The sequence below is a fragment of the Triticum urartu genome, chromosome 1 (genome assembly GCF_003073215.2).
Source record: "Triticum urartu cultivar G1812 chromosome 1, Tu2.1, whole genome shotgun sequence".
Taxonomy (NCBI): domain Eukaryota; kingdom Viridiplantae; phylum Streptophyta; class Magnoliopsida; order Poales; family Poaceae; genus Triticum; species Triticum urartu.
In genome coordinates this window covers 92,195,471-92,221,259 of record NC_053022.1, presented here as the reverse complement: position 1 = coordinate 92,221,259, position 25,789 = coordinate 92,195,471, and the positions used below count along the sequence as shown (strand labels likewise).

The 25,789-nt window shown below is 44.9% G+C and overlaps 1 protein-coding gene across 1 annotated transcript; it reads right to left on the bottom strand.

The window, feature by feature from the left end:
* Positions 1–7,487: 7,487 nt before the first annotated feature.
* On the bottom strand, positions 7,488–14,570 carry LOC125549881 (factor of DNA methylation 1-like). The gene is made up of 7 exons (XM_048712992.1): positions 14,409–14,570; positions 12,286–13,178; positions 11,954–12,135; positions 9,272–9,361; positions 8,895–9,182; positions 8,606–8,812; positions 7,488–8,021 (listed from the first exon to the last, which is right to left on the bottom strand). The coding sequence occupies exons 2-7, from the start codon at positions 13,148–13,150 to the stop codon at positions 7,794–7,796; spliced, it is 1,860 nt and encodes a 619-aa protein (XP_048568949.1). The 5' UTR covers positions 13,151–13,178; positions 14,409–14,570; the 3' UTR covers positions 7,488–7,793.
* Positions 14,571–25,789: the final 11,219 nt, after the last annotated feature.

The following is a 25,789-nucleotide window of genomic DNA, read 5'->3' as shown; positions in this document are numbered from 1 at the left end:
ATTGATACCTTGGTTCTCAAAAACTGAGGGAAATACTTACGCTACTTTGCTGCATCACCCTTTCCTCTTCAAGGGAAAACCAACGCATGCTCAAGAGGTAGCACTCAGCATCCAATATCCAGGTCTAGTTGTATCGATCGGGATACAACTCCGAGCGTCCGTTACCATAGGACAGGCTATCGATAGATGTTTTCTTCCCTGCAGGGGTGCACCAACTTACCCACCACGCTCGATTAACTCCGGCCAAACACACTTTCCTAGGTCATGCCCGACCTCGGCCAAACGATACGCCGCAACCCGACCTAGGCTTAATAGAGAGGTCAACACACCGGACTAAACCATATTAATCAATCTATGCATCGTATGAATTTGAGCCCATGGAGTAATTTGAAGATTGCCATGTCTACTATATGCTCATTTATTTTTCATAAATATTAAAATTACTATTCTTGCTGTTATGTGCATCCCAAGTTAGCATCATGATATTAATGTTTGTGTTCCCAAATTTTCGAATTCACGTTTGCATATTGTTTTGATGACTCTCAGGAAGCTGTTGCTCGTATGATTATGCCATGTCATATTATTTGAGGTCGAAGATATGTAATGGCATGATATGCCTTTTGATGCCATGTTTAAGCACTGTAGCATATTTGTTTCATGTCGCCAACATGTCATCATATTAGCTTTGCTCATGTATATGCCTAGTTTTTTAGAACATTGCATTTTGCATGGACCATAGTAAATTGACCATGATGCTTATGAACCGAAACCTTAAAGCTGAATTGAAGTATATTATATAACCTCAGGCTAGCCCATCTAAACACATCCCACTAACCCTACCGTGGCCCAGCATCCCCCTCCTCCGCCCGAAGCCGTGTGATCATCATCGGAGGGTCCAAAAACCCCCCCTAAACCCAAACCCTAGCCGTCCTTGGCTATATATGGACACCCCTCGTCCATCTATGGAAAACTAGCCCTCCCCTAAACTCCAGCCGCTGCCACCTCCCACCTTCTCCTTGAAATCCAAATAGACATTGGTCGTGCCACCAACACACGCCACTCCCCTCCACTCGTGGCTTGCCGCGTCACCTCTCCAGCCTCCTCCCCCCCCCCCCCCCGCCGAGCCTGTGTGTGGCCCTTCCAAGCCCATCTGGCTGCGCCGCAAACCCGCTTGAGCACGAGTGCGCCCGCTCGCCTGTATCTGCTCTACCTCGCCCCGTAATTATCTCGCGGGCACCTTCCAAGTCAACTCGACTCCACATCACTCGCAATTAAGCTCGGGCGGGCACCCCTCAGGGCCGACCCGTCTTTAGTAACATGGTCCGGTGTAAGGTCATAGTAACCATAGTAACCGTGTGTCTAACACCAAGGGCAACCCTGAGGAATCACCCTTGATGGAATTCCACCTGATGTTATCGTCAAGGTGAACAAAGGAGGAATCACCCTCGAGGTCCACTCTTGAGGAGTTGCACGACAGTGTCATTATCGGGAGTGGAGAAGGAGGAATCACCCTCGATGACCATAACCGGTGAATTAACCTACAAGGTTAACATCAGAAGTGCCGATGAGGGCACTTGATAGTAACCTAGTAGTGTTGAGCAACTAAGGGGAAAGTGATGTGCGGTGCCTGGGCCTGGTCTTCGATCCCGTTGATCGGGTCTTCGAACATAAAGCAGGGCAACTTGGACAAGGTGGGGGTCACTGATGGATCTCTAACCAACCTATACTAAGCAGTTTAGAATAAGCAGGTAAGGTATGAAAGCAGGGAACAAAAATAGGCTATGCATCAGAATAGGATCATACAAAAAGCAGTAGCAGTTCTAATTCAAACATGAGAGGGAAAGAAATGGGCGATATCAAAATGCTCAAGGGGGTTTGCTTGCCTGGAAGCTTTGCTGCAAAAGAAGGGTCGTCGACGAGGTAGTCGAGCACAGGGGCAGCATCGGTCTCGGGGTCTACCGAAGAGAAGAGGGGGAAGAAATAGTAAATATAGAGCAAACAGATGCAACACTAAGCATGACATGACGATATGTAGAACCAGGGCCGACCTTCGTAGTACTACATGTTGCAGACGGAGGGGATAAACATCTGAGGATGAATTCCCGACGTTAGTCAGATTCCAGATAGAGGAAAAGAGGGGGAAAGTTCCATGTTCAGCATGCTAGGGGTATGTGACAGATGAACGGACCGCGTATTCGGATTCGTTGGATTTTTCTGAGCAACTTTCATGTAGAGAACATTTTCAACTGAGCTACGGTTTATTATCTACGGTTTTCTAAAGATTTAAACATTTTCTAGAATTATTTAAATTAATAGAAATTCATTATGATGTCAGCATTGCGTGGGGATGACGTCAGCAACCAACAGACTCGCTGACTAGGTCAAACCTGACCTGTAGGTCCAATGGGACCCACATGTCATAGACACAGAGCCAACAAAGTTTTTAAAACTAACTAAACAGAGTTATTTAGCAGGTAGGCCCCACCTGTCATAGACTAATTAACTAAACTAATTAGTTTTAATTAATAAAACATTTTAATTAGCGGATTAAGTGGTGGGGCCCGCACGTTAGTGTCACAAAGACGCCCAGTTAGCATGTTGACTGGGTCAACCCAGTCAACAGGGCCTGTGGGGCCCGCTGGCAATGACCCAGGGGTGGCCCCAGGTGTGCCACATTAGCGGCGGCCGGCGGCTCAACGCCAGCGACGCCAAACGCGGCAGCGCGGCACGGGACGACATCGGGTTTCGTCTACAGGCGGCTGTTTCACGCGCGAGAGGGCGCGTTCGAACGAGCAGAGCTAGCCGCGTCGAACGGTGGCGGTTACATGGCCGGAGGTGGCTGGAAACGAGGCCAGCGACGAGCTACGGCGGCGACGCGTATGGGACCTCGACGTAAACGATGCTACAGAGCTCAGCGGGGCGCGTGCGCGTGCTCGTTGTGCTCCTGGGAGCACCAGGAGCACGGTGCTATGCTCAGGCGAGGGTGACAGTGGCTATGGCGACGTCGATGAGCTCGTAGGCGGCGGACATAATACGGGCACGGTGGCAAGCTATCTACGGCGCACGAGGAAGCTAATGGAGAGGACCAGGAGGTGGAGGAGCTCACCGTGTGGCTAAGGAAAGCCTTCGAGAGCTTAGTAGCAGCAGACGGTGGCCGGAGTGGAAGAAGATCAATGGCGGCCGAGGCGGAAGGGGGCGGCTCGATCCGCGTGTTGTGGAGCTCCCTGACTCCCGTTCGTGGACGTAGACGAAGTAGACGACGTCGGCGGAGACGAGGGACACGACGGTGAGGCGAAGCGATGGCTGTGGCCGCGCGTTTTATGGCGGCGAGTCCATGGCGGCGCTCGGTAGCAGTGGATCTGGAGGGAGAGAGGGAAAGAGAGCGAGGGGCAAAGTGGGGGGACGCTAGGGTTCGTCCGGGGCGGGGCGACCTAGTAGGCGCCGGGGAGCCGCCGGATGGCCGCCCTGTGGGCATTTGCGGCCACGGACGGCGCGCACGCATCAACCCAACCCCTGGTGAACAGAGGTAGGGGACGGCAGGGATAAGTGGGCTAGACTGCACTGTTGCGTGGCTGGGCCAAGTGCACAGTGCAGCCTGGCCTTTTCTTTCCCCCTTCTTTTACATTTTTGTTTTATTTTTTTACAGAAAGGGTTTTGTAATATTTTGGGGGCCAAAATGATTTTTTAAGATATGGTAATTGTCCACATAAATTCAATGCAATGTCTGGCACAACCACAAAAAGTTTGAGGGGCAACTGAATCCATTTAGATTTTTCACAAGTAAAATAGCATTTTAAAATGCTGAAAAGGCACTGTTTTATTTGCTATAGTCCATCTTGGCTTGGAGGTGATGTTGTTTTCCTTAACAATCATTTGTTATGGAATTTTGACTAAATGATGAACTATTTTGCGGCAACTTGTGTGCAACTCCATATTTCACTTGCAAATTGAATTTGATTTGAAAGTGGAAATTTCAAAGGATATTTGAATCGAAGGTTACTGTAGCATGACACTGGGGGTGTTACACAACATATAGTTGGGATCTATATGAGGAATAACTGTATTTCCGTCAATACCTCAAGCCCCTCACATGGAGAGTTACTCAAGGACAGTATGTTGATTCAATGAGGAACATTTCCAGGCATTAGTGGGAGATTTCAAGTACCATAAATAATGCCAGGAAATTAGTAGAATGTTCAACACATTTCTGCCTCAATTCCATGTACTCAAAGATCTGAACCATGCGTTTAGAAGATTTGCAACTCATTGCAAATAACCTGCCACATTTATTTACTGACTATAAAGGTGTCATACAATCCTACAATCCTGGAAAAATATGTCAGAAAGAGTGTAGGTACCAACTAAAACCACTCAACTCCTCGTTCAAAGCAACATGGGGAGAAGTACGACAACAGTACATCAGGATTCAGCTTCTTGTAAGCAAGGATATTAAGGCCTCTGAATCAGTAAATGTAGGTCAACTTCACGTTGACAAACACCTAATGGGTAGTATACACCCAGTGGACAGGAAACCTCCACCAACCCAGGTCACAGTGCACAAAATGACCAGGACATCAGAATACCCGACTCAGCCGCATTGAGAAATCGCGAGCATTCACCATGGGTAACGATATTTCCATCAACTCTATATTGATATATAGATTCTGGAGAAACATATAACGGAAGTCTACAATTATTGATATATATTTCTCAACTAGATTCCAAAAACCTTTCAAATGATTCAGATCCAAAGACCATGGCCATGGCAAAGTGTGAATAACACTCGGACTGAACTCAAGCAAAGGGTATAATCTAGGTAGAAATAATCTTGCTCGATAATGGGAAGGTATTCGTAAGCAATACCTACACCGGTTTTTCTTCTGGAAACAGAATTGAGAACAACGAGGTGGTGAAACATAGAGCAAATATTGTAGCACAGTAGTTCACGCAGATACCCAACTATTCTCCAGAGGTGGAATCTCTTTCTGATAACTTATATCATTGGCAGCACAAAATCATCTATCTTTACAGTTGATAGATGTAGTGATTACATATCCATGTGGATCACTAGATTCAGACATATATGATTGATTCCCAATGGAATCTCAGTTCTGAATCGAAATACAAAATGCAACATACATTGTGTAAAATGAGTAAGTCACCATACGACTTATTGTTGTCAGTACATATGGTACAACTGACATAGTGAGATCCTTATACTCAAGGATTACTCCTACAATGATGATTATCGATGTTTGTGTGTCTGCAATGACGACACATGTAATCATCTAAATGACGGAGTTTAAAATAAAGGATTTGAGTAAACCAAAATATCGCTCGTTACTACAAATTGAGCACCTTCATTCATACATTATGGTATACTATGTTGTCTATATCCATAATATATTGGAGAAATTCATTGTGGACAAATCTTATCCATCCATAACTCTCATGGTAGTTCATTCTCTAGACGTAGAGAATAATCTATTTAGACCAAAAGATGACGGAAATGAGATATTGGGACTCAACGTTCCATAATGTCATTGGATCCACCAAACACAAATGGTTGGTACTCAAGAATATCTTTCGATATCTCCAAGGCATCAAACCTCTTGTCCTGGTTTTTCAGTTTCACAGAAATGTGAACACCGATATCATTGGATACATCAATCATATCCCCACTATGGCAGATCGTAGACAAGTTTAGTGTTCCTACCAGGTGTGGTAGCCCTCTCATGAAGAGTCTTCGAAACAGACCTCATGGCTACATCCACCAACCATTATCTCAACGATAATGTTTCTTGTGTTGTCCGGATGCAAACATGTTACATAATAAGCAATATTTCTATATTGCATATCTTGCAAGTCAAATCATGTGACTGATTTCTTCACCAAGTCTCTACCAACTTATACATTCCAGAAATATGTTCATGGAGTTGATACTTGACGGCTTCGGAATATGCAAGAAACAGGGGGAGTATCTTCCTGAATTGTTCCTCTTAAAAGCATCATATTATACTCTTTTTTCCTTCATGAGTTTACTTTATAGGTTCTCATAAAGGTTTTTTTATGAGGTAATATCAACAGAAGACCATATGTCATATGTTCTGTTTTCCCCATCAGGTTTTTTTAAGAAAGTATATGTGACATATTTATTGTCCTCTAAACTCTATGAATTTTCTCGTATTGAGTTAAAGCGCCAGTGCGGTCGGGAGCGCTTGAAGCACTGTATAGCCGCTCCCATAAATAGGTTGACCTTTTTACGTGGTTTTCTTCTAAATCACTAATTAAGAAGCACTCTTTGCAAAGATCACTCTCATACTAGATTGCAACAAGTCGTAAGGAAGTTTTAGTTTTTTTGTTGATCCATTTATTTAAAATATTTTTAAACAGTTCATTCAAATCTCAAGCTGTTTTAACCATTAGATTTCTTGCATCGAGATCTTCATTATTGATAGATTTTGACGAACCTTTTATTTCACGAAAAAAATCAGACGAAATAATCAAACTGGGAGCATACTTTTTTTTCTTTCCTAAAGAGACAAAACTATGCCTCTCATGGAAGCAAACCTGTGCCTCTCGTGGGATGAAAAAAAAGAGAACATATTTTTTTTCCCGAAAGGAACGACCAGCTTTCGCGGAAGTAAACCTCCCGCGGGAGCAAATCTGTCTCTTGCGGAAGAAAAAACGCATTTTCCCGTTTCCAAGAGGCACGGCTATGCCTCTCACGGAAGCAAACATATTTTTTTCATTTCCAGAGACACGGCCCGCAGAAGCAAACCCGTGGCTCTCGCGGAAGAAAAAAAACATATCTTTTTTGTTTTCGAGAGGCACGGTCATGCCTCCCACGAAAATAAATCCGTGGCTCTCGTGGAAGAAAAAAAAACATATCTTTTTTTGTTTCCGAGAGGCATAGTCATGCCTCCCACGAAAATAAACCCGTGCCTTTCGCGGAAGCAAATTCGTGCCTCTCGCGAAAGGCAAAAACTTTTTTTTTCGTTTTCAAGAGGCACGCCTGTGCATCTCACAAAAAAAGAAAAATACGCGATTTTTTGTGCAAAATATTAAGGGCCGGTGAAAAACAAAAGGCCAAAGAACCGACAAAAAACCATTTAAAAGGCCAAAAAGCATGTGCGGAAAATGAAAAAATAAAATCTAAAGAGGTCGTCCGGAGCGTGACACGTGACAGCGGCTGAGTGCGCGCCACTTGCTCCTGGTTTTCTCGAAATGGCTGAGCGTCTTAAACTCAGAAGCAGACTGAAAAACCTAAAATAATGGCGCACCTGAGCCTCTTGAGCTCAGAAGCAGACTGAAAGGCCTAAAATAATGGCCGAGGCGCCGGCCCACATTTGGGCCGATCGGCTGCCGAGCGTATACAGCTTTTTTAAACCGTTTGATTGCTTCCTCCCAAAAAGTCAAACACAGGAAAAGGAGAATGGAGCCTCAGCAGGAATTGTTGAAACGAGTCAAAGCAAACGCACGCAGAAAAAAAAATTGACAAGTCAAATATAATCCTTCACATAGCTAAATACATATAACTAATACTTTACCGGTTAGTGTCATCCCATATAGAACACTAACAGTCTCAGATGCTGGAGGGTTTCATCGCACACACGAATAAAGTAGCAGCCAGCCCAGCCATGGACGACGAACAACTGCTGGTAGCCACTTAATTACCGCAGAAAGCACAAGTTGCTGCAGCACCATTTCCCTCTACTTAATACATGAGCAAACATAGAAAGGCGTCCTGCTTAGTTAGGGTCGGTTCTACAGGAGCCATAGTGTTGAGCAGCTCAACGCCGTCTCTTGCTCGCCTTGAACAGCTTGATGGCATGCTGGACCGCTTCCTTGGATTTTGCTTTCCTCCCCTCCCTCTGGTTCCATAGCTCCGGGAAAGGAACCCTGCTCCCGCTGCCGCTGCCATTCAGCTCCATCAGCGCCGTCACCACCGCAGCATATGCTTCCTCGCCGTACACCTCTTTCAGCTCCTTGAGCTTCATGTCATCCTCATTGATCACTTCCTACAAAGAATATGCACCAGGTGCAGCATCAGCAATCCTAATAAATGTTTGTATGCAAGAAGATGTATAAAGCTTAGAAATTCAGAAGTAGTACCAACCAGGTGAGATGCTTGAAGGTGCAATACAAAAAGATGGTGTTGCACTCGTCAATTGCAGAGAGTCTAAATATGCAATGGCAAGGATTTAGGGATGCAAGCGGGCACGTCCGTGCTGTCAGCAACTGTCCACGAAGGCTAAAAGAAGCTAATCACTGATGCTTTAAAAACCAAGCTAACACAAAAACCATAAATGCGGACATTCGCCGACGCGTCCGCCTGCATCCCTACAAGGATTGCTAAGCAGATTGGGATCCTCCTTTTTTTCAAGAAAACGCAAAGGACCTTTGCGTTTCATTTCATTGAAAAGATAGAACAGTCCTCCTAGGAGGTGAGCGTTAAAGTGTCATGCGTCCGATCAATGGACGTCCCAGGATGTGGGCAGAACAACCCGAAGCCCCTGGGCCCCTGTCTTTGCCCAACATCAGGCCTCGTCTTTGATTCAATGGATGGTTGTGGTAAGGTAACAAACAGAGAAGGATTTCTTACCGATTCTTTTCCATTAAAAGGACGCCATTCTGGATTTTTAATTTCGTTCTGCCACTTTGAACAAATCTTAACACTTTCAACTTCCGCATCATCGTTTGGAAAATATTTCCTGCACACATTTAAAAATGCCTTTGAGTCAAGCTCACCCATCATCCTGATGCCTACGTGTGCTTTGTCACTGGTCTGACCACCCAAGTCCTGTAGAGCCTGCAATCGAACAAAACATGAATACAAAAACCAACAAGTGCACTCACTCAAATTACACAGTAGAGCATTAGAAGCAGCATACATCTAACACAAATTTCCGAGCTTCTTGCAACTCAACAGCAGCCTTTTTTTCTTGCAAGATCAGACCTTGGTTGTAGTTTTCTGTATATTCCATCTCATCGATCTTATCTTGCAGCTCCTCTGTCAGTTCAGCTATTCTTTTCCCTGTTTCTGAAGTTTCATTGCCTGGTGTGAGCTTTATCACTTGCAATTTTCCTGTCAGGTGCTTTATTTCTAGTTGAAGATTGTGCTTCACATGAAACTGTTCCTCCAACTTCTTAGCATTGTTTAAAGCAGTTTCTTTCTCTTTCTGCAGTTTATACACAGGATGGACATCTTTAAAACTTGTGTCATCGAAAACAAACAGCTTGAAAATGTATTCGCACAGCAGGGACTAACCTGTTGTTGTTCGAGAAGCTTGCGAACATTCTCATTAGCTTTCTGATACTCCATTTCTGCCAGCATAAGATGATTGGACTTCGTCGCATTCTGTACAAGAATAAAACACAACTTAAATGACATTTTAATGGAAGTGATTTAGTTACATTATTATGCTTCCATCCTCAGATGGTAGATTCAGATACATCAATTATATACTAAAAGAACATGATGGGTCAACCAGGAAAAAGAGAGGACGACTAGAAAATAACACAACAAAAGCAAAAATCAGTTCAATAATCTACATTATCGTTAAATCATAATCCTTGAATCTCATTATATGGGACTCCACTTGACTTGGCCCATCAAGCCCTACTACCCCTAAGTAGAAAAGAAAACCAACTACATGTATTGAAAACTAAACCAATTAGTGACTTAAACCTAAACCTGCTTCTGCTTATTTGAGTTACATATCATGTCATATTTGAGTGTTACATGGATATTTAAGTAAAAGAATATAAAAGTATGACGCTAACAAAAAAAGACATGACCTTATTGAACAAAGGCCAAGTATGCCACTACAAACAAGACTAACACACCACATATTCTCGTAACTAACTGTAAATAAAATGATTGCATTATGAAGTATACATAGTTACTTAAACTCAGACGATAAAAAATAAAAGTGCACCTGGTGTATGTATGGTAATAGGCAAAATCTATAAATTTAACAAAGAATGAACGACTAAAAAAGATGAGGCATGCCATATAGGACCCGAACATTGGCACATAGCAAAATTAACCTGGACTCCTGAGCAACGATCCAACCAGGCAACCACTATGCTGCTCCGAGTGATACCCATCCCATTCATGCAGTTGCCTCAGGCCCGTCGATGAGGGCGGCCAAGGTGGCCGACCGCACATGGCCCCCAAAATCATGGGGCCACCGATCAGGGGAGAAACTGCCGCGCAGGTCCGTGTGTGCGAGCCGCCTGAGTCTGATGCGATCGCCCCCTCAATCTCTGCACAAGACTGCCGCAAGCCCTAGGGCCGCAGCTCTCCCCTAGTCCCCAACCCCCACCCCAGTCGTCCCGCTTGCTAGCGCCGCCTCTAGTCCCGCTGACGGTCTAATGCAATCTGCTGCCGGCCGCTGCTATCCTCTAATCCAGCTCGGCCTGCTAGCTGCTCCCTGCTGGTGCCATCATGTCGTTCCCGCAAGTGCTCCCCAGCGTATGGCCGACCTGCCCAGCCCCCGTACTGCTGCTGATGGGCGCCTTACCCTGCCTCCCCCCTCGCCCATGATTGGATGCACCTCGGAAGCCAAGAGCAAACGTCTGGGTAATTTCTTGGACCAAGACAGACATATAATTAACAATAGCAGATGCATTTGAACTGACATGTTGTATGTGTTGATTTCCAAATTGATGTTGTATGTGTTGATTTATAAATTGATGCACTTAAACATTGAACTGAAATTGAAGTGAAAACAAATCATTTACCATTGAACTCAATTTTCCTCCATTTTTATTTCAATTTGATTTCATGTTATAGAAAAACAAGATGATGATATTTTCCATCGATGTCCGCAACAGGAGTGTCTACACATATAGGATGCACGGATGAAGCAACCTGTTGATCAGGTACCCTTTTGTATCCCCGTATTATTTTTTGTCATATTTTATCTATTTTGTCTGATCTTTCAACATAGATTTTCAGTTCTACTCATATTTTGTATTCCAGCAAATATTTGGCTGCTTTAGCATGATGTATTTCTTGGGTAGGTATGAGACTTTTTCAAGATAGTCCATTAGTTATACTATATAAAAAAGAATTGGAGCTGCAATTTGAAGTTCGCCCCGGGCCCCAAATTCCTGGAGACGCCCCTCCAGTAATAATATCAATCAAACAGAAATAGTCTTCCTTGTACAATTGCCATCTAGTTTCTCTTGTTTGTTCACTTTGACATCTAATCATATTCTGCACCGATTTTGACCATGCCATATAGTCATCTTAGCCACCCGTACAAATTAAGTGTCTTTTTGAAGTTTATGACTTCCTTAAATTTTCATTTTTTACAGGCTCAATCTTGCAACCAAAATGGCACAATATTGAAACAAAAATTTCAACAAGTCACGGAGCATCGAGTTCTCTGGGAACTAATGACACCACCGAGTTGGGTATAACAATTTCATATCCCACCATGGACAGAACATCCAAGAAAAGTTCGGTAGAACCGAGGGAACGGGGCTCCACACGTGGTGGCCGTCCGATCTTGCATAAGAATCTAAGCGGTGCATGGTTAATTAAGTTCACGAATAATTTTTACAAGGTTGTTTTATTTCCATCTAGTATATTGATTTTCCATGAAAGGATATTACTCTTTCAGAAAAAATATACACATTAAAGAAGTTGCACGTGCATTTGTGTGGACAGCATGCTAGTTCTGTATAACAATCCGAACACCAAAAGTTCTGCTCCATGATATCTAGAACAAAAGGTGACGCCCAATGCCAGTTTTTATTTAAGTCAACAAAGAATATACTAAACTAGTTTTATTTTTATGGAATGCCAGTTGAAGATCCGATAGTAACCGACAGCTGTAAGAAGTACATGGACAGAAGAAGCTACACGCTACACTAACTTACAAGTCGCTATATGGGCTTGTTGATTGAAAAATATCATACGAAGACAAAGATGCCTCACCCTTTGCTTCTCCAGTTCAAGCTTCCTTCTATCGCAATCAGTCTGTGCAGCCAACTCATCAAGTTCTTTGGACCTTGCATCAAGCTCATGCGTCATAGACTGAAGATCAAAGCGCAGCTTCTTGTTCTCGTCAACAATCTTTTGTGTATGTTCGACAGAGCACTGTCGCATCTTTTGGAGTTCTAAGACAGATGAAATTCAAAACATACATCAGCCTTTTTGTAACGCTTAAACACCACATGATCAACAAGAGGGTAGAAACCAGCTGGTGCATATAGTTACTTGACATTGATAATATATCACATATAAATTACAAGAAGGTTAGCAAGCACCTTGGCTGTATGACTGGAGCTGATGTTCCCTCTGTTCCATCATCCTTTGCAATGACACAGTTCTCTCCTGATACTCACATTCAAGTGCTTCTAAATGCATATTCTTTTCAATAACCTTAGAAGATAAACTGGCCACAAGTTTCTCATTTTTATTTTTTTCTTCATTCTCAACGCCGTCAACCGTCTTCAGATCGCCATTTTTCCTTAGAAAGTCCCCTATTGCCCCTGGAGCATTGTAATCATCTGCCCTAGCGATCCATCCAAAAGGCTCTGACCCTCTGCGCTCTTTTTCCTGCCAGCCCATTTTCCCATACCCATTCTTCTCAAACTGATTCTCAAATATTCGTGCATTCCTAAACCCACCAAAGTCCTTGCCAAACTCAACAATAGCATTACCTGTAGGAAAACCTTTACTGTACACATGATGTGCTTTAACTGGATGAAAACAGGAGAAATGCTCCTTCAGCCGGTTTGCACTTTTTCCAACATATTCAGAAGGCATATTGACTATGATACCCATCCAGGGCCAGACAAACAGCTCATCCCTTTTATGTTGAGGAGGCTGTGGATCCATAATGATTGGCCTCAGCAGTGGACTATGTGATTTAGCTGGTTCATCCTTCAAATGCTTGGCAAGGGCTCGATGGTCTACCTTCTGTTTTGCTTCCTGGTCATGGGCAGCCCCCACACTCAAGGCATGCTGCAGTAATTCATGTATGTTATAGTCACCATTTCCAACCGAACAAAAGGGGCACTTGTATGAACTCCCATCATGCATCACTTTTATATCTCCTGATAGCAGAAGTGCATAAGTGTCAGAACCATAAGCTTCAAGCTCTGAGTCTCCATCCGATGTATAGTCCATTGCGAAGGGACGTGAGAAGCCCAACAACCTTGAGAGAAATAAAGAAAGGGAAGGTGTGTTCATCAAGTTATATTAAGAACTGTTTCTAATAAATATTACAGAAAGCTAAAGATGTAGTTGCATATACATGAGCAATATACTAGAATGACGCCTAACACAGGAAACAAGAGACAAAAAGAGAAGCTGGGTACATGTACAGTCACACATTCCATACAAGCCTCTTGCTGTACTAAATCTAAGCATAGCACGAACTTGATGAACTCAATAATCTGTATTCCGTACTACAGCGAGCATCAATGTGGTTGTAATCACTCACGTATACAGCTAATCACCCCATCATTACATTGGTTTCTGTTCCAACAAGGTTTAACAAGTTTGATACTGTGTAAGTCATGTGATTTAATAAGATGTGTGTGGATAATATTACACAATCTTACAATATGCAGCATATACCAGGAGCAATAGTCAATACAAGAATAACACCTAGTGCCCGTATTCCACAAGCCTCTTTCAGAAATCAAAGGAAGCTTAATCTGTGTTGACCACCGGCGGACAAGGTCGCAATAGCTTACACAAACAGCCAATCATCCATGTCGTAAGTCCTAACATAGGTGTCTGTTCCAACAATGTTTAACAAGTGTGGTAATGCAATTGATTAAGCTACAGGACAGGTTCAGCATGCACGAGGGTTTGTGTAACAGGGCTCCTCCCAAACTGAAGAACAGAGGAGCCGGCCGGGAAGAAGAAAATAAACACACTCCCGCAAAATTTGGGGCCACCTGCTCTGATCCTCCTGCATTTGTTCGTTTCTTGCAAGCCCTCCCCAGTCCCGTCAATCATGTCACATAAAAAAGTTGAAAAAAAAAGAAGTTGAAGAATCGAGCTCCCCCGAAAGGGATCGAGGAAAGTACAAGAGCCAGGAATCAAAGTACACAAGGAGATACCGAAAGGGAACTGATGAAATCCACCGTCGCCGGGTCCAAAATCGCACGCAGACCAAAAAAAAAAAGGAAGCGATTTTGCGGCGGCCGGTTCGATCGGAGCAGAGCAGAAAACCCCAACGAAGAAAGAGGACAGATAAACTAGGCACCACGCCCCGAACGAGGCAAATGTTCTTGAAGAGGAAAGAAAGGAAGAACCTCCCCGGCTCAAGGGTAAAAGGTAGGGTTTGAGGGTTTTGCGCCAATGGTCGACGGGGGGTGGTAATGCGGTGTCGAGGGAGGAAGGAGAGAGGTTCCGTCCGTCCGTCCGTTCTCACCTGGGGCGAAGCAAAGCGGCGCGGCGGGGGTTTGCGCGTGTGTGGCCTCGTCGCGCCGGCCGATGAGCTTTCTTGGCCGGAAGGGGAACAGACTGGAAGCGAGCAGGGGAATTGCTGCGAACGAGCGAAGGTGGTGGGAGCCTGGGAGGGGAGGGGGGAGTCGTTCGGTGTGGTAAATTGGATGACGGAAAGCGGAGGGGAGCGGCACGTGGGCTGTGCGCTTGAAATTCGATCTCTTTTTTTTTGCCACTGGAATTAATACTCCCCATTTTCTACCCAGAGAAGATTTTTACTGGCTTTCTTTCCGCAGGCTTCGCAAATATTGAGAAATAAAATATGTGATCAATTATATGAAAGGAATGCTTTTCAAGAGATGTATGTCAGAAAGAGATGTCTCTCCAACACATCCTTTTATCATGTATATAAGTCGGTCAGGTCAACTACACAAGGAAAAAGGTGGCATAACCCTTTGCTCACTCCCATGCCGCTCCTGGCGGCACCGGGCGTCTAACATAGCTGCCAGAGGAGGGCCAAATCCGTTCTTACCCCTGCCGCCGGCGTTGGCCGCGGGGGCGGCGGGTTCTGCCTCAAAGGGGGAGGGGCGCCCGTGCGTCGTTTTGGCGGCGATGTTGGGGACTTGGGGCGGCAGCCCCGGGGACGATCGCGAGTTCAGCGCGGTTGTGGGCGGCGGCGTTCCACTTCGGCTGTCTGGGCAGTGACAAGGACGCCGGCCGATGGGTGTCCCTGCTGGTTGTTGTGGTGACTTGAGATGCGTCTTGGCGTGCTCTTCGCCTCACATGAGATCCGGCAGGGACGACCAGATGGAGGGCTTGGCGTGTAACACCCCGGATGTAACTTGCCATAATTGTAACTCCGACTCTGCCATTTCCGGCGTTAAGTTATGAGATTCCCTTCGTGGTTGGGTTTTTGTCTTCGTTTTGCATTTTGTTTATGCATTTTATATCATGTCATCATGTGCATCGCATTTGCATTCGTGTTCGTCTCATGCATCCGAGCATTTTCCCCATTGTCTGTTTTGCAATCCGACACTCCTACGTGCACCGGCGTCCCCCTCTTGTCTCTTTTCGTGAGCGGGTGTTAAACGTTCTCGGAATGGACCGAGATTTTCCAAGTGGCCTTGGTACACCACCGGTAGACCGCCTGTCAAATTTCGTGTCATTTGGAGTCCGTTTGTTACTCCAACGGTTAACCGGGTAACCGAAAAGGCCTCTTGTGTGTTGCGGCTCAACACCCCTCCAAAACGGCCCAATAACCCATCCAAACCTCTTCCATGTCCTCCATCGTCGGATCACGATCGCGTGGGCGAAAACTACACCTCATTTGGACACTCCTACATCCTCCTAGCTATAAATATGTGCACCTCGTCAAATTTCCGGGTCCCGAAACCCTAATTTTCTTCCTCTCCGCCGCCGGACGTGTCCGCTCCCGCCGGACCCGCCCCGCGCCGCCGCTCGCAGCCAGTCTCGCGCCGCCGCCTCCCGGAGCTCGCACCGCCACCACGCGCCACCGCGCCACCCGACGCCGCCCCGTCCTTCTCCGGCGAGCACCCCCTCCTCTCCGGCGAGAGCTCGGGTCGTCCTCAGTTCACGCGCCGTGCGACGAACCCTAGATCTGGTTTTCGCGCGAGGTCATTTTTCCACCAAGTCTTTTCCTTGTTAAATTTTATGCCCCTGTTCATTGCATAATAACTCCATGATCGTAGCTCCGTTTCATGCGCATGATATATCAAAATGTTCATTGGGAGATGCTCTTTATTACATTCCATTGTGACATGCTTGTTTGATTCCATCTTGATGCCCAAATCATTGATGCAAGAGTGCTATAAATTATTAGGTGCTGTTACTTATCAGAGTATGAGGATTTGTCATTTTTGCCACATTTGATGTGTGCTTCTTATGGGTATGAGCTCTACATGTGTTTTGATCTATGCCCTGCCATCTTTACAGAGGTGCTTGATATGTATTTCTGTGATATTTGTGATGACTATCACAAGCATGCAAAGTAGTCTTCATGATATTGCCGAATTCAGGGACTTAGGATTTTGCTAAGTCCTTGCTCTGCTATTATTTTTATGCCATGTAAACATGATGCTACAGTGAGATCAGTGCTTGTTTTGAGTATCTTCAGTAAGGATGTTATGAACATATAGTTATGCTCTATCCATCCATGCCCCCGTTTGCAATTATGGAGTGCCCTAGCATGTCTTAACCTTGCTCTACTTTTGCTATAAAATATTCCTGGCAGATTGTTTACATGTTAATCAATTTTTCCATGGTTGTTGTAGTTGATCCATGCATGCTATGAACTTGCTCTTGCCATGGTTAGCTTCATGAACATGTCATATTGCTGATGATATGCTTACCTTATCATGCAAGGCTTTGTGATGAGTGATTTGAGCTCGCAAAGATGCCTTCATAATTTTGTTTATACCATGCTCTGTTTTCTGCTAAGTCTGAAACTGATAATAAAACTTGCTATGTTTACATGGGTGCCATCATATCTTCTGTGCCTTTTTGGCTCATGATCAGTAAGGGACTTGATCTATGTTTTTAGTAGGTTCATGCCATGCCTTTGTTTGCTATGATATGTTCCTATAGCATGTTGTTTGCTTGCCCTAAACATGGCTTCCCGATGTTATTCTCTGGCATGTTAGTTTTTTCACTAAGTCTGTGATGCTGATATCTTTTGCACTTTTGCCATGCTTGTTTGAACCTGATCTTGTGTGATTTAGCCGTAGCTCAGTGTTCATGTTTTGTCAAGCATCTTGAGTACATCACTCCCATGGGCTTTGTTGCTATGTTAGAGTGTAGTAGCTTAGTTTCTTGTTGCATTCTAGATGGCATCGTGCTGTTAATCGCAGAATTGTGCCATTTTTGTTTTGCTTGCCATTTGCAAACCGTGTATCCGATTCCGGCGATCTTTATATCGATTTCGACCGAAATCGTCTCATCTTTCCAGCGGCACACTTGGTTTGCCAAGTTGATGCCTTGGTTAATCTTTCCCTTCCGGAGCACGCATATGCTTTGCATATCACATCTCGCATATCATGCAATGTTTTGCATCATGTTGTTTGTGCATTACACCGTGATTGATTGTTGTCCCTTTGCTCGTGTTCTTGATTTGGGTAGAGCCGGGAGACGAGTACGTGATCGAGGAACCTATTGAGTACGCTAACGAGGGTCAAGCTTTCGTCAACTATGAGAACTTTGCAGGCAAGATGACCATACCCTCGAAATCACTTCTATCTTTGCTTGCTAGTTGTTCGCTCTATTGCTATGCCGCGTTACCTACCACTTGCTATATCATGCCTCCCATATTGCCATGTCAAGCCTCTAACCCACCTTTCCTAGCAAACCGTTGTTTGGCTATGTTACCGCTTTGCTCAGCCCCTCTTATAACGTTGCTAGTTGAAGGTGAAGATGAAGTTTGTTCCATGTTGAAACATGGATATTGTTGGGATATCATTATTATCTCTTATTTACTTTAATGCATCTATACACTTGGTAAAGGATGGAAGGCTCAGCCTTATGCCTGGTGTTTTGTTCCACTCTTGTCGCCCTAGTTTCCGTCATACCGGTGTTATGTTCTTTGATTTTGCGTTCCTTATGCGGTTGGGTGTTATGGGAACCCCTTGATAGTTCGCCTTGAATAAAACTCCTTCAGCAAGGCCCAACCTTGGTTTTACCATTTGCCACCTAGCCTTTTTCCCTTGGGTTCCGCAGACTCAAGGGTCATCTTTATTTTAAACCCCCGGGCCAGTGCTCCTCTGAGTGTTGGTCCAAACTGGGCGATGTCCGGCGCCCCCTGGGCAACCAGGGTCTATGCCAACCCGACGTCTGGCCATCTGGTGTGCCCTGAGAACGAGATACGTGCGACTCCTATCGGGATTTGTCGGCACATCGAGAGGCTTTTGTAACACCCACGATGCAAATGAGATGCACATGATGACATGATATGAAATGCATGACATGGATAAAAAGCAAAACGAAGACAAAACCCAACCACGAGGGAAAAACATAACTTAGAGCCGAAAATGGCAAGAGTTGGAGTACAAATATGGTAAATTACATCCGGGGCGTTACAACACTCCACCACTACGAAAGGATCTCGTCCTGAGATCTAGGACTGAAAGAACTCCGTATATTCGGAACGGAGGTGGTCCTCGCGTTCCCAGGTGGCTTCTCGGTCGAAATGATGTGACCACTTCACTTTCAGGAATTTGATAGACTTGTTGTGAGTCTTGCGCTCAGTTTCTTCAAGAATAGCAATGGGATGCCCATGATAAGACATGTCTTCTTGGAGATCAATCTCTTCGAAGTTGATGGTGTGGTCAGGAGTCTTGAAACACTTGCGAAACTGAGACACGTGAAACATGTCATGCACGTTTGCAAAGTTGGATGGAAGCTCAAGTTAATAGGCAAGGTCGCCTCTTTTGCCAATGATCTTGAAAGGACCCACGTATCTAGGGGCAAGCTTCCCTTTGATACCGAAGCGACGAGTACCTTTCATTGGAGAGACGCGGAGGTAGACATGGTCTTCGATCTCGAAAGTCAAGTCACGATGCTTGCTATCATAGTAGCTCTTCTGGCGCGATTGCGCGGCTTTGAGATTTTCACGAATGACTTTGCACATTTCTTTAGCCTCTGTGATCAAGTCATTGCCAAGAAGTTGGCGTTCACCAGTCTCTGACCTATTAAGAGGAGTACGACACTTTCTGCCATAGAGAATCTTGAATGGGGCCTTGCCCGAACTCGCTTGGAAGCTGTTGTTGTAGGAGAACTCGACATATGGAAGACAATCTTCCCACTTCATACCGAAGGAAATGACACAAGCCCTGAGCATATCTTCAAGAATTTGATTTACTCGCTCGACTTGTCCACTGGTTTGAGGATGAAAGGCTGTGTTGAACCGAATGTTGGTGCCCATGGCCTTCTGGAAGGAGTCCCAGAACTTAGAAGTAAAGATGCTTCCACGATCTGAAGGTATCAACTGCGGAATGTCGTGCAAAGAGACAATCCTGGAGGTATATAGCTCTGCCAACTGAGCTGATGTGATAGATTCTTTGATAGGAAGAAAATGAGCCACTTTTGTGAGCTTGTCGATGACAACAAATATAGCATCATTTCCACGCTTGGACTTGGGAAATCCAGTCACGAAGTCCATCTCAATATGGTCAAACTTCCATTCTGGAATGGCAAGAGGTTGGAGGAGACCAGCTGGCCGTTGGTGTTCTGCTTTCACTCTTCTGCAGACATCACATTCATTCACGAACTGAGCAATCTCGCGCTTCATTCGAGTCCACTAATACGACTGCTTGAGGCCATGGTACATCTTTGTACTTCCAGGATGAATAGATAGGAGTGAATTTTGAGCCTTGTTCATAATGACTTTACGAAGGTCACCCTTAGGAACAACAATGTGATCCTCGAAGAATAGAGTATCTTTGTCATCAAGGCGATAGCACTTGTACTTGGGTTGGCTCTTGGCAATCCCAATCTCCACCTTCTTCACCACGGCATCAAGAAGTTGTGCCTTACGAATTTGATCTTCCAAAGTAGGAGAGACTTTGAGGTTGGCGAGAAATCCTTTAGGAACAACTTGAAGATTAAGCTTGTGGAAAGCTTCACAAAGATCCGGTTGGAAGGGCTTGAGAATCAAACTGTTGCAGTAAGCCTTCCTGCTCAAAGCGTCGGCAATGACATTGGCCTTGCCTGGAGTATATTCGATACTCGGATTATACTCTTGAATCATCTCGACCCAACGAGTCTGCCTGAGGTTGAGGTTGGGTTGAGTGAAGATGTACTTGAGACTCTTATGATTAGTGAAGATGTCCACTTTCCTTCCCAGCAAGAGATGTCTCCATGTTAAAAGAGCATGGACAACTGCCGCCAACTCGAGGTCATGAGTGGGGTAGTTCTTTTCGTTAGGCTTCAACTAGCGAGAGGTATAGGCCACAACTTTCTTCTCTTGCATTAATACAACACCGAGACCTTGAAGGGAAGCATCACAGAAAACTTTGAATGGTTTGGATTCATCAAGAGGAGTCAGAACTGGAGCTGTGACTAACTTCTCTTTGAGGGTGTTGAAAGCGACGTCACATTCAGGCGTCCAGACATACTTCACATGCTTCTGGAGGAGGTTGGAAAGAGGCTTCGCGATCTTAGAGAAATTCTCAATGAATCTTCGACAATAGCTTGCAAGCCCAAGGAAACTGCGGAGCTGCTTCACATTCTGAGGCAGTTCCCAATTCACAATTGCAGACACCTTCTCAGGATTAATAGCTATGCCCTTGGCGGAGATGATATGCCCAAGGTAGAGAACCTCATCGAGCCAAAACCCGCACTTTGAAAACTTCGCATAGAACTGATGTTCTCTGAGTTTGTCCAACACTAATCTCAAGTGCTTGGCATGATCCTCTTTGTTCTTGGAAAAGACCAAAATATCATCGAGATACACCAAGACGAAGCCATTTGTGTAAGGGTTGAAGATGAAGTTCATCATGCGAGAGAACATTGGAGGAGCATTGACAAGGCCGAAAGACATGACAGTGTATTCATAGGAACCATAGCTTGTTCTGAATGTTGTCTTGGGGATATCTTGTTCACGAATACGAATCTGATGATAGCCCATACGAAGGTCAAGCTTGGAGAATACTTGAGCACCTTTGAGTTGTTCGAAAAGCTCGTTGATGTTGGGAAGTGGGTACTTGTTCTTTATGGTCTTCTTGTTCAATGGGCGGTAGTCGACACAAAGTCGGTCCATGCCATCTTTCTTCTTGACAAAAAGAACACCACAACCCCAAGGAGAAGAACTTGGTCGGATGAGACCCATACGCTCTTGTATATCGAGTTGTTTCTTCAGCTCCTTCAACTCTTCTGGTACAAGCTTGTAAGGACGTTTGCAAACAGGTTCCATGCTAGGCTCAAGATCAATGACGAATTCAACTGGCTGGTGAGGAGGCATTCCTGGAAGCTCTTCTGGAAAGACGTCTTGATATTCACAAACGACTGGAATCTGAGAGATGGCATTCAACTCGCCCTTCTCATTGAGAGAAAACCATCGAATGCTATCATCACGAGCTGCATAGATGATCACATCCTCAGACGAGTGTGTCAATTGAATCTGCCTGACAGAACAATCAAGCTGAGCCTTGTGCTTAGAAAGCCAGTCAATGCCGAGAATTAGATCAATATCCGAGTTACCAAGAACAATTGGAGAGGACAGAAACTTATAGTCGCCCATCTTGATAGAAACATTTGGAACCATAGAGCTTGCGTTCATGAATTTACCCGGAGAGACAACTGATAATTGCCTAGGCAAATCTTGGAAAAGCAACTCATGCTTAGATGCAAATGGTCTTGAGATGAAACAATGCGATGCACCAGTATCAAAAAGGACTTTTGCAGGAATATCATTAACAGGAAGATTGCCCATGATCACTTCTGAAGAGTCCTTTGCCTGAGCTGCGTTCATCATGTTGACCTTTGCAGACTTGGGATTATGCTTGGCCACTACATTACTGGCAGATCTCACAGGAGAAGGAGGCGGAAGACGCCTCTGGTTGAAGCATTTGTTCGCATAGTGCCCATTCTGCTGACACTTGTTGCACGTAACCTCTGAGAGCGGCCGGTGATACGGAGCACTTGATTTTGGAGCATGAGATGAAGCTTTGTTCTGATAGTCTGGGTTGGGTGGGTGGGAAGATCCATTGCCACCTTTGCTCTTCTGCTGATAAGGCTGACGGAATGGAGGAGGAGGAGGCAACCAGAACTTTTGCTGCTTAGCTGCCACTTGAGTTGAAGAAGAAGAAGGAGTTGCATCCCTGACTCTCTTCTTGGAAGCATCGCACTTGATCTGAGCACCTTCTTGCTTTAGTGCCATGTTGTAGAATTCATCATACTTTTTTGGCTCAAAAAGCACGAGAGCTAGTTGCAGATCTTCTCTGAGGCCACCTCTGAATTGATAAATCATGCTCTTCTCGTCAGGGACGTCTTGTTTGGCGAAGCGAGCGGGCCTCTGGAACAGGATGTTGTATTGGTAAACAGACAAGCTGCCTTGCTTCAGATTGCGGAACTCCTCGCGCTCAACAACACTTTGAGGAATGTGGTGAGCTTTGAAGTCTCGGCGGAAATCATCCCAGGTAATCACATGACCTCCTCTGGAATCTTTGTATTGTTGATACCACTCAGCAGCTTGGTCTTTGAGTTGGAACGAAGCAAACTTGACAAAGTCCTCAGGCCTGACGTTGCTACACTCAAAATGTTTGTAGATATCCACGAGCCAATCGTCAGCGTTTGTGGCCTCGACACAGTTATTGAAGGACTTCGGCTAGTTTGCGAGGAACTGGTTGAGGGTAGCAAACTGAGCTTGATTGTTGCCATGGCCTTGATTTCCTTGGTTACGCTCTTGCAAGAGTTGCATAAGCATCTGCGTGTTGGCGTTGGTGGCGGCCATGACAGCTTGACATGCCTCCGGAGATGGAGGTGGTGGCGGTGGTTCCGGATTCTGACGCGTTGGAGGAGCCATCTTGAAGAGGTTGACATCCGTTAGCATCTTGACAGACATATATTCAAGCTGAATCAATGGATCAAAATTGCAACATATAGCCTTAACATTCGAACAAGGATGAACGAATGAATTCCAAAGTAAATGATCACACTTCCATAAGTTGAGAAGCCACCTAGATAAAGGTAGATGAATAAAACCACAAGGTACGGACATGAAAAAATAATTGGTAAGGATTACCCAATCACAAACCAAATATATGCAGGAAGAAATACTAGAGCTACATGAATTCCCACCTACAAAACTCCCGAAACTTTCTGGTTATGCAATCAAGTGTTGGGGATATAGGGGAAGCATAATATCTCACCCAAAACTAGCAAATCCTACATCCAGCTTTATCCATCCTTCAACACATAACCAAGAAACCTTCGAAAATCATTTACCTCAACCTTCGAAAAGCATCCGTTATACGAGTTATGGCAATACTCCCGAACTCCTGCCACAGTACTAGGTGGCGTCTAGGTTATCTCACCAACAACTGCATAAAGGAGATTTTCGATGTCGGCGAACTCAGGTATTCCAGAATTGCAACGATAAAATTGTGACGACAACACCTCGGAGCTCAACTCCCCGGGACACTGCCACAACCCCTAAATGTCAGGAGGCACCAAGAACAATGTTCTTGTCACAAAACCATCAGAATGATTCCAAGATACCCGCGTGATCCGAAAAAAAAATTCATGAAATTTGAGAAGAGAAGAGTCAAAACTCTACGTCAGGAGGCCTCACCAGAGCGACGAAGGGACTGAGGAGTAAAAAGAATCCTACTCTCCGATATATATAATCCTATAAGACTCAAAACATTTTTCTAGACTCAACAACGCCAGCGATTCGATCAAGCAGGGGGCTCCTAAGTCGGAGAAGGCTCTGATTACCAACTTGTAACACCCATGATGCAAATGAGATGCACATGATGACATGATATGAAATGCATGACATGGACAAAAGCAAAACGAAGACAAAACCCAACCACGAGGGAAAACATAACTTAGAGCTGAAAATGGCAAGAGTTGGAGTACAAATATGGTAAATTACATCCGGGGCGTTACAACTTTGCTTGTCTTGTTTTACCATTGTCGAAATGTCTTGTAACCTGGATTCCGAGTCTGATCGGGTCTTCCTGGGAGAAGGAATATCCTTTGTTGACCGTGAGAGTTTGTGATGGGCTAAGTTGGGACACCCCTGCAGGGTTTTGAACTTTCGAAATCCGTGCCCGCGGTTATGGGCAGATGGGAATTTGTTAATGTCCAGTTGTAGTGAACTTTACACTTAACTTAATTAAAATGAATCAACCGCGTGTGTAGCCGTGATGGTCTCTTTTCGGCGGAGTCCGGGAAGAGAACACAATCTCGTGTTTTGCTTGAACGTAAGTAGCTTCAGGATCACTTCTTGATCACTATTAGCTTCTCGACCGTGCTTTGCTTCTCTTCTCGCTCTCATTTGCGTAAGTTAGCCACCATATATGCTTAGTGATTTGCTGCAGCTCCACCTCACTACCCTTTTCTACCTTTAAGCTTAAATAGTCTTGATCGCGAGGGTGTGAGATTGCTAAGTCCCTGTGACTCACAGATACTTCCAAACAGATGTAGGTGCCGATGATGCCAGTGCAGGGGACGCTACCGAACTCAAGTGGGAGTTCGACGAGGATTTGGGCCGTTACGATGTTTCTTTTCCAGATGATCAGTAGAGGAGCCCAGCTGGGACGATCAGGGATCTAGCATTTGGGGTTGTCTTTCTTTATTTTGGTTCCGTAGTCGGACCTTGATTGTATTCTGGATGATGTATGTCTATTTATGTATTGTGTGAAGTGGCGATTATAAGCCGACTCTTTATCCCTTTCTTATTCAGTACATGGGATGTGTAAAGATTACCCCTCTTGCGACATGCCTACCATGCGGCCATGCCTCTAAGTCGTGCCCCGACACGTGGGAGATATAGCCGCATTGTGGGTGTTACATGGCGGCAGCGTGTTATACATTTGCGTGGGATGGCCAGAGCGCCCTGGACTTGGCAACTTGCTGCTGGTCTGATAGCCTACCTCTGGTGGGCTCGCTCCATTGTGGTGAGCGCATGTGTTGGCGTCGGAGCACGTGTTGCTGGACGGCGTTGGCTATGATGAGGTGGTGTAAGTGCATCTAGTGCCCCTTAGTGATTTTGGTGTATTGAAGACTTATAGGTTAAGGGACTAATGCGTTTGTGAGTGTACACCGGTCTATAAGTCTATGAGGAGTTTGATATTTACAGGAAAAGTCGACCCCTAAAAATGAATATCTTCGACTGAAGATTTTGGTATTTCTGAAGACTTTCATGAAGTCTTTGAAAGTGAAGAAATTGGTGTGTCCGTGAAGACTTGATATTCATGCGAGGAATATGAAGCTTGAAGACTTTCGTTTTCATAGTTTTGTTTTTCTCTTTCTTGAGTCATAGGAAACACCGTACTGTTAAAGGGGGTCGAGGAAATACTAAGGAAAAATTTCCATGTGATGCTCAACTCAAAATCCTACACCTACCAATCCCTTCGAGTGAAGCCATTGGAAATCTCATATAGTTGAGGCAATTTCTTCAGTGACAGATTCGAAGTTCTTCTGGTCTCTGAGGAATTTGTCCTGACCGAGGAGTTAGGAATTCGCCAGTGCGGATTGCCTACACAGTGAGGAACATGATAGCCCTGAGGATTTTGCTACTCAAAATTCCGACCGTTGCTGTGCTATGCGCCAGCTGTCCCAAAATATCTATCCACCTAACGGTCATATCATTGAAGGGCATTTATGTCTTATCATGTCGGGCTGCTCCCT

Bases quoted from the DNA above. Each gene is read 5' to 3' on its own strand.
- LOC125549881 (XM_048712992.1), bottom strand. From the start codon at position 13,150: ATGGACTATACATCGGATGGAGACTCAGAGCTTGAAGCTTATGGTTCT. The intron at 9,183-9,271 runs GTTAGTCCCTGC...TATAAACTGCAG, and splicing joins AGCTTCTCGAACAACAACAG to AAAGAGAAAGAAACTGCTTT. The intron at 8,813-8,894 runs GTATGCTGCTTC...GTTCGATTGCAG, and splicing joins CTCGGAAATTTGTGTTAGAT to GCTCTACAGGACTTGGGTGG.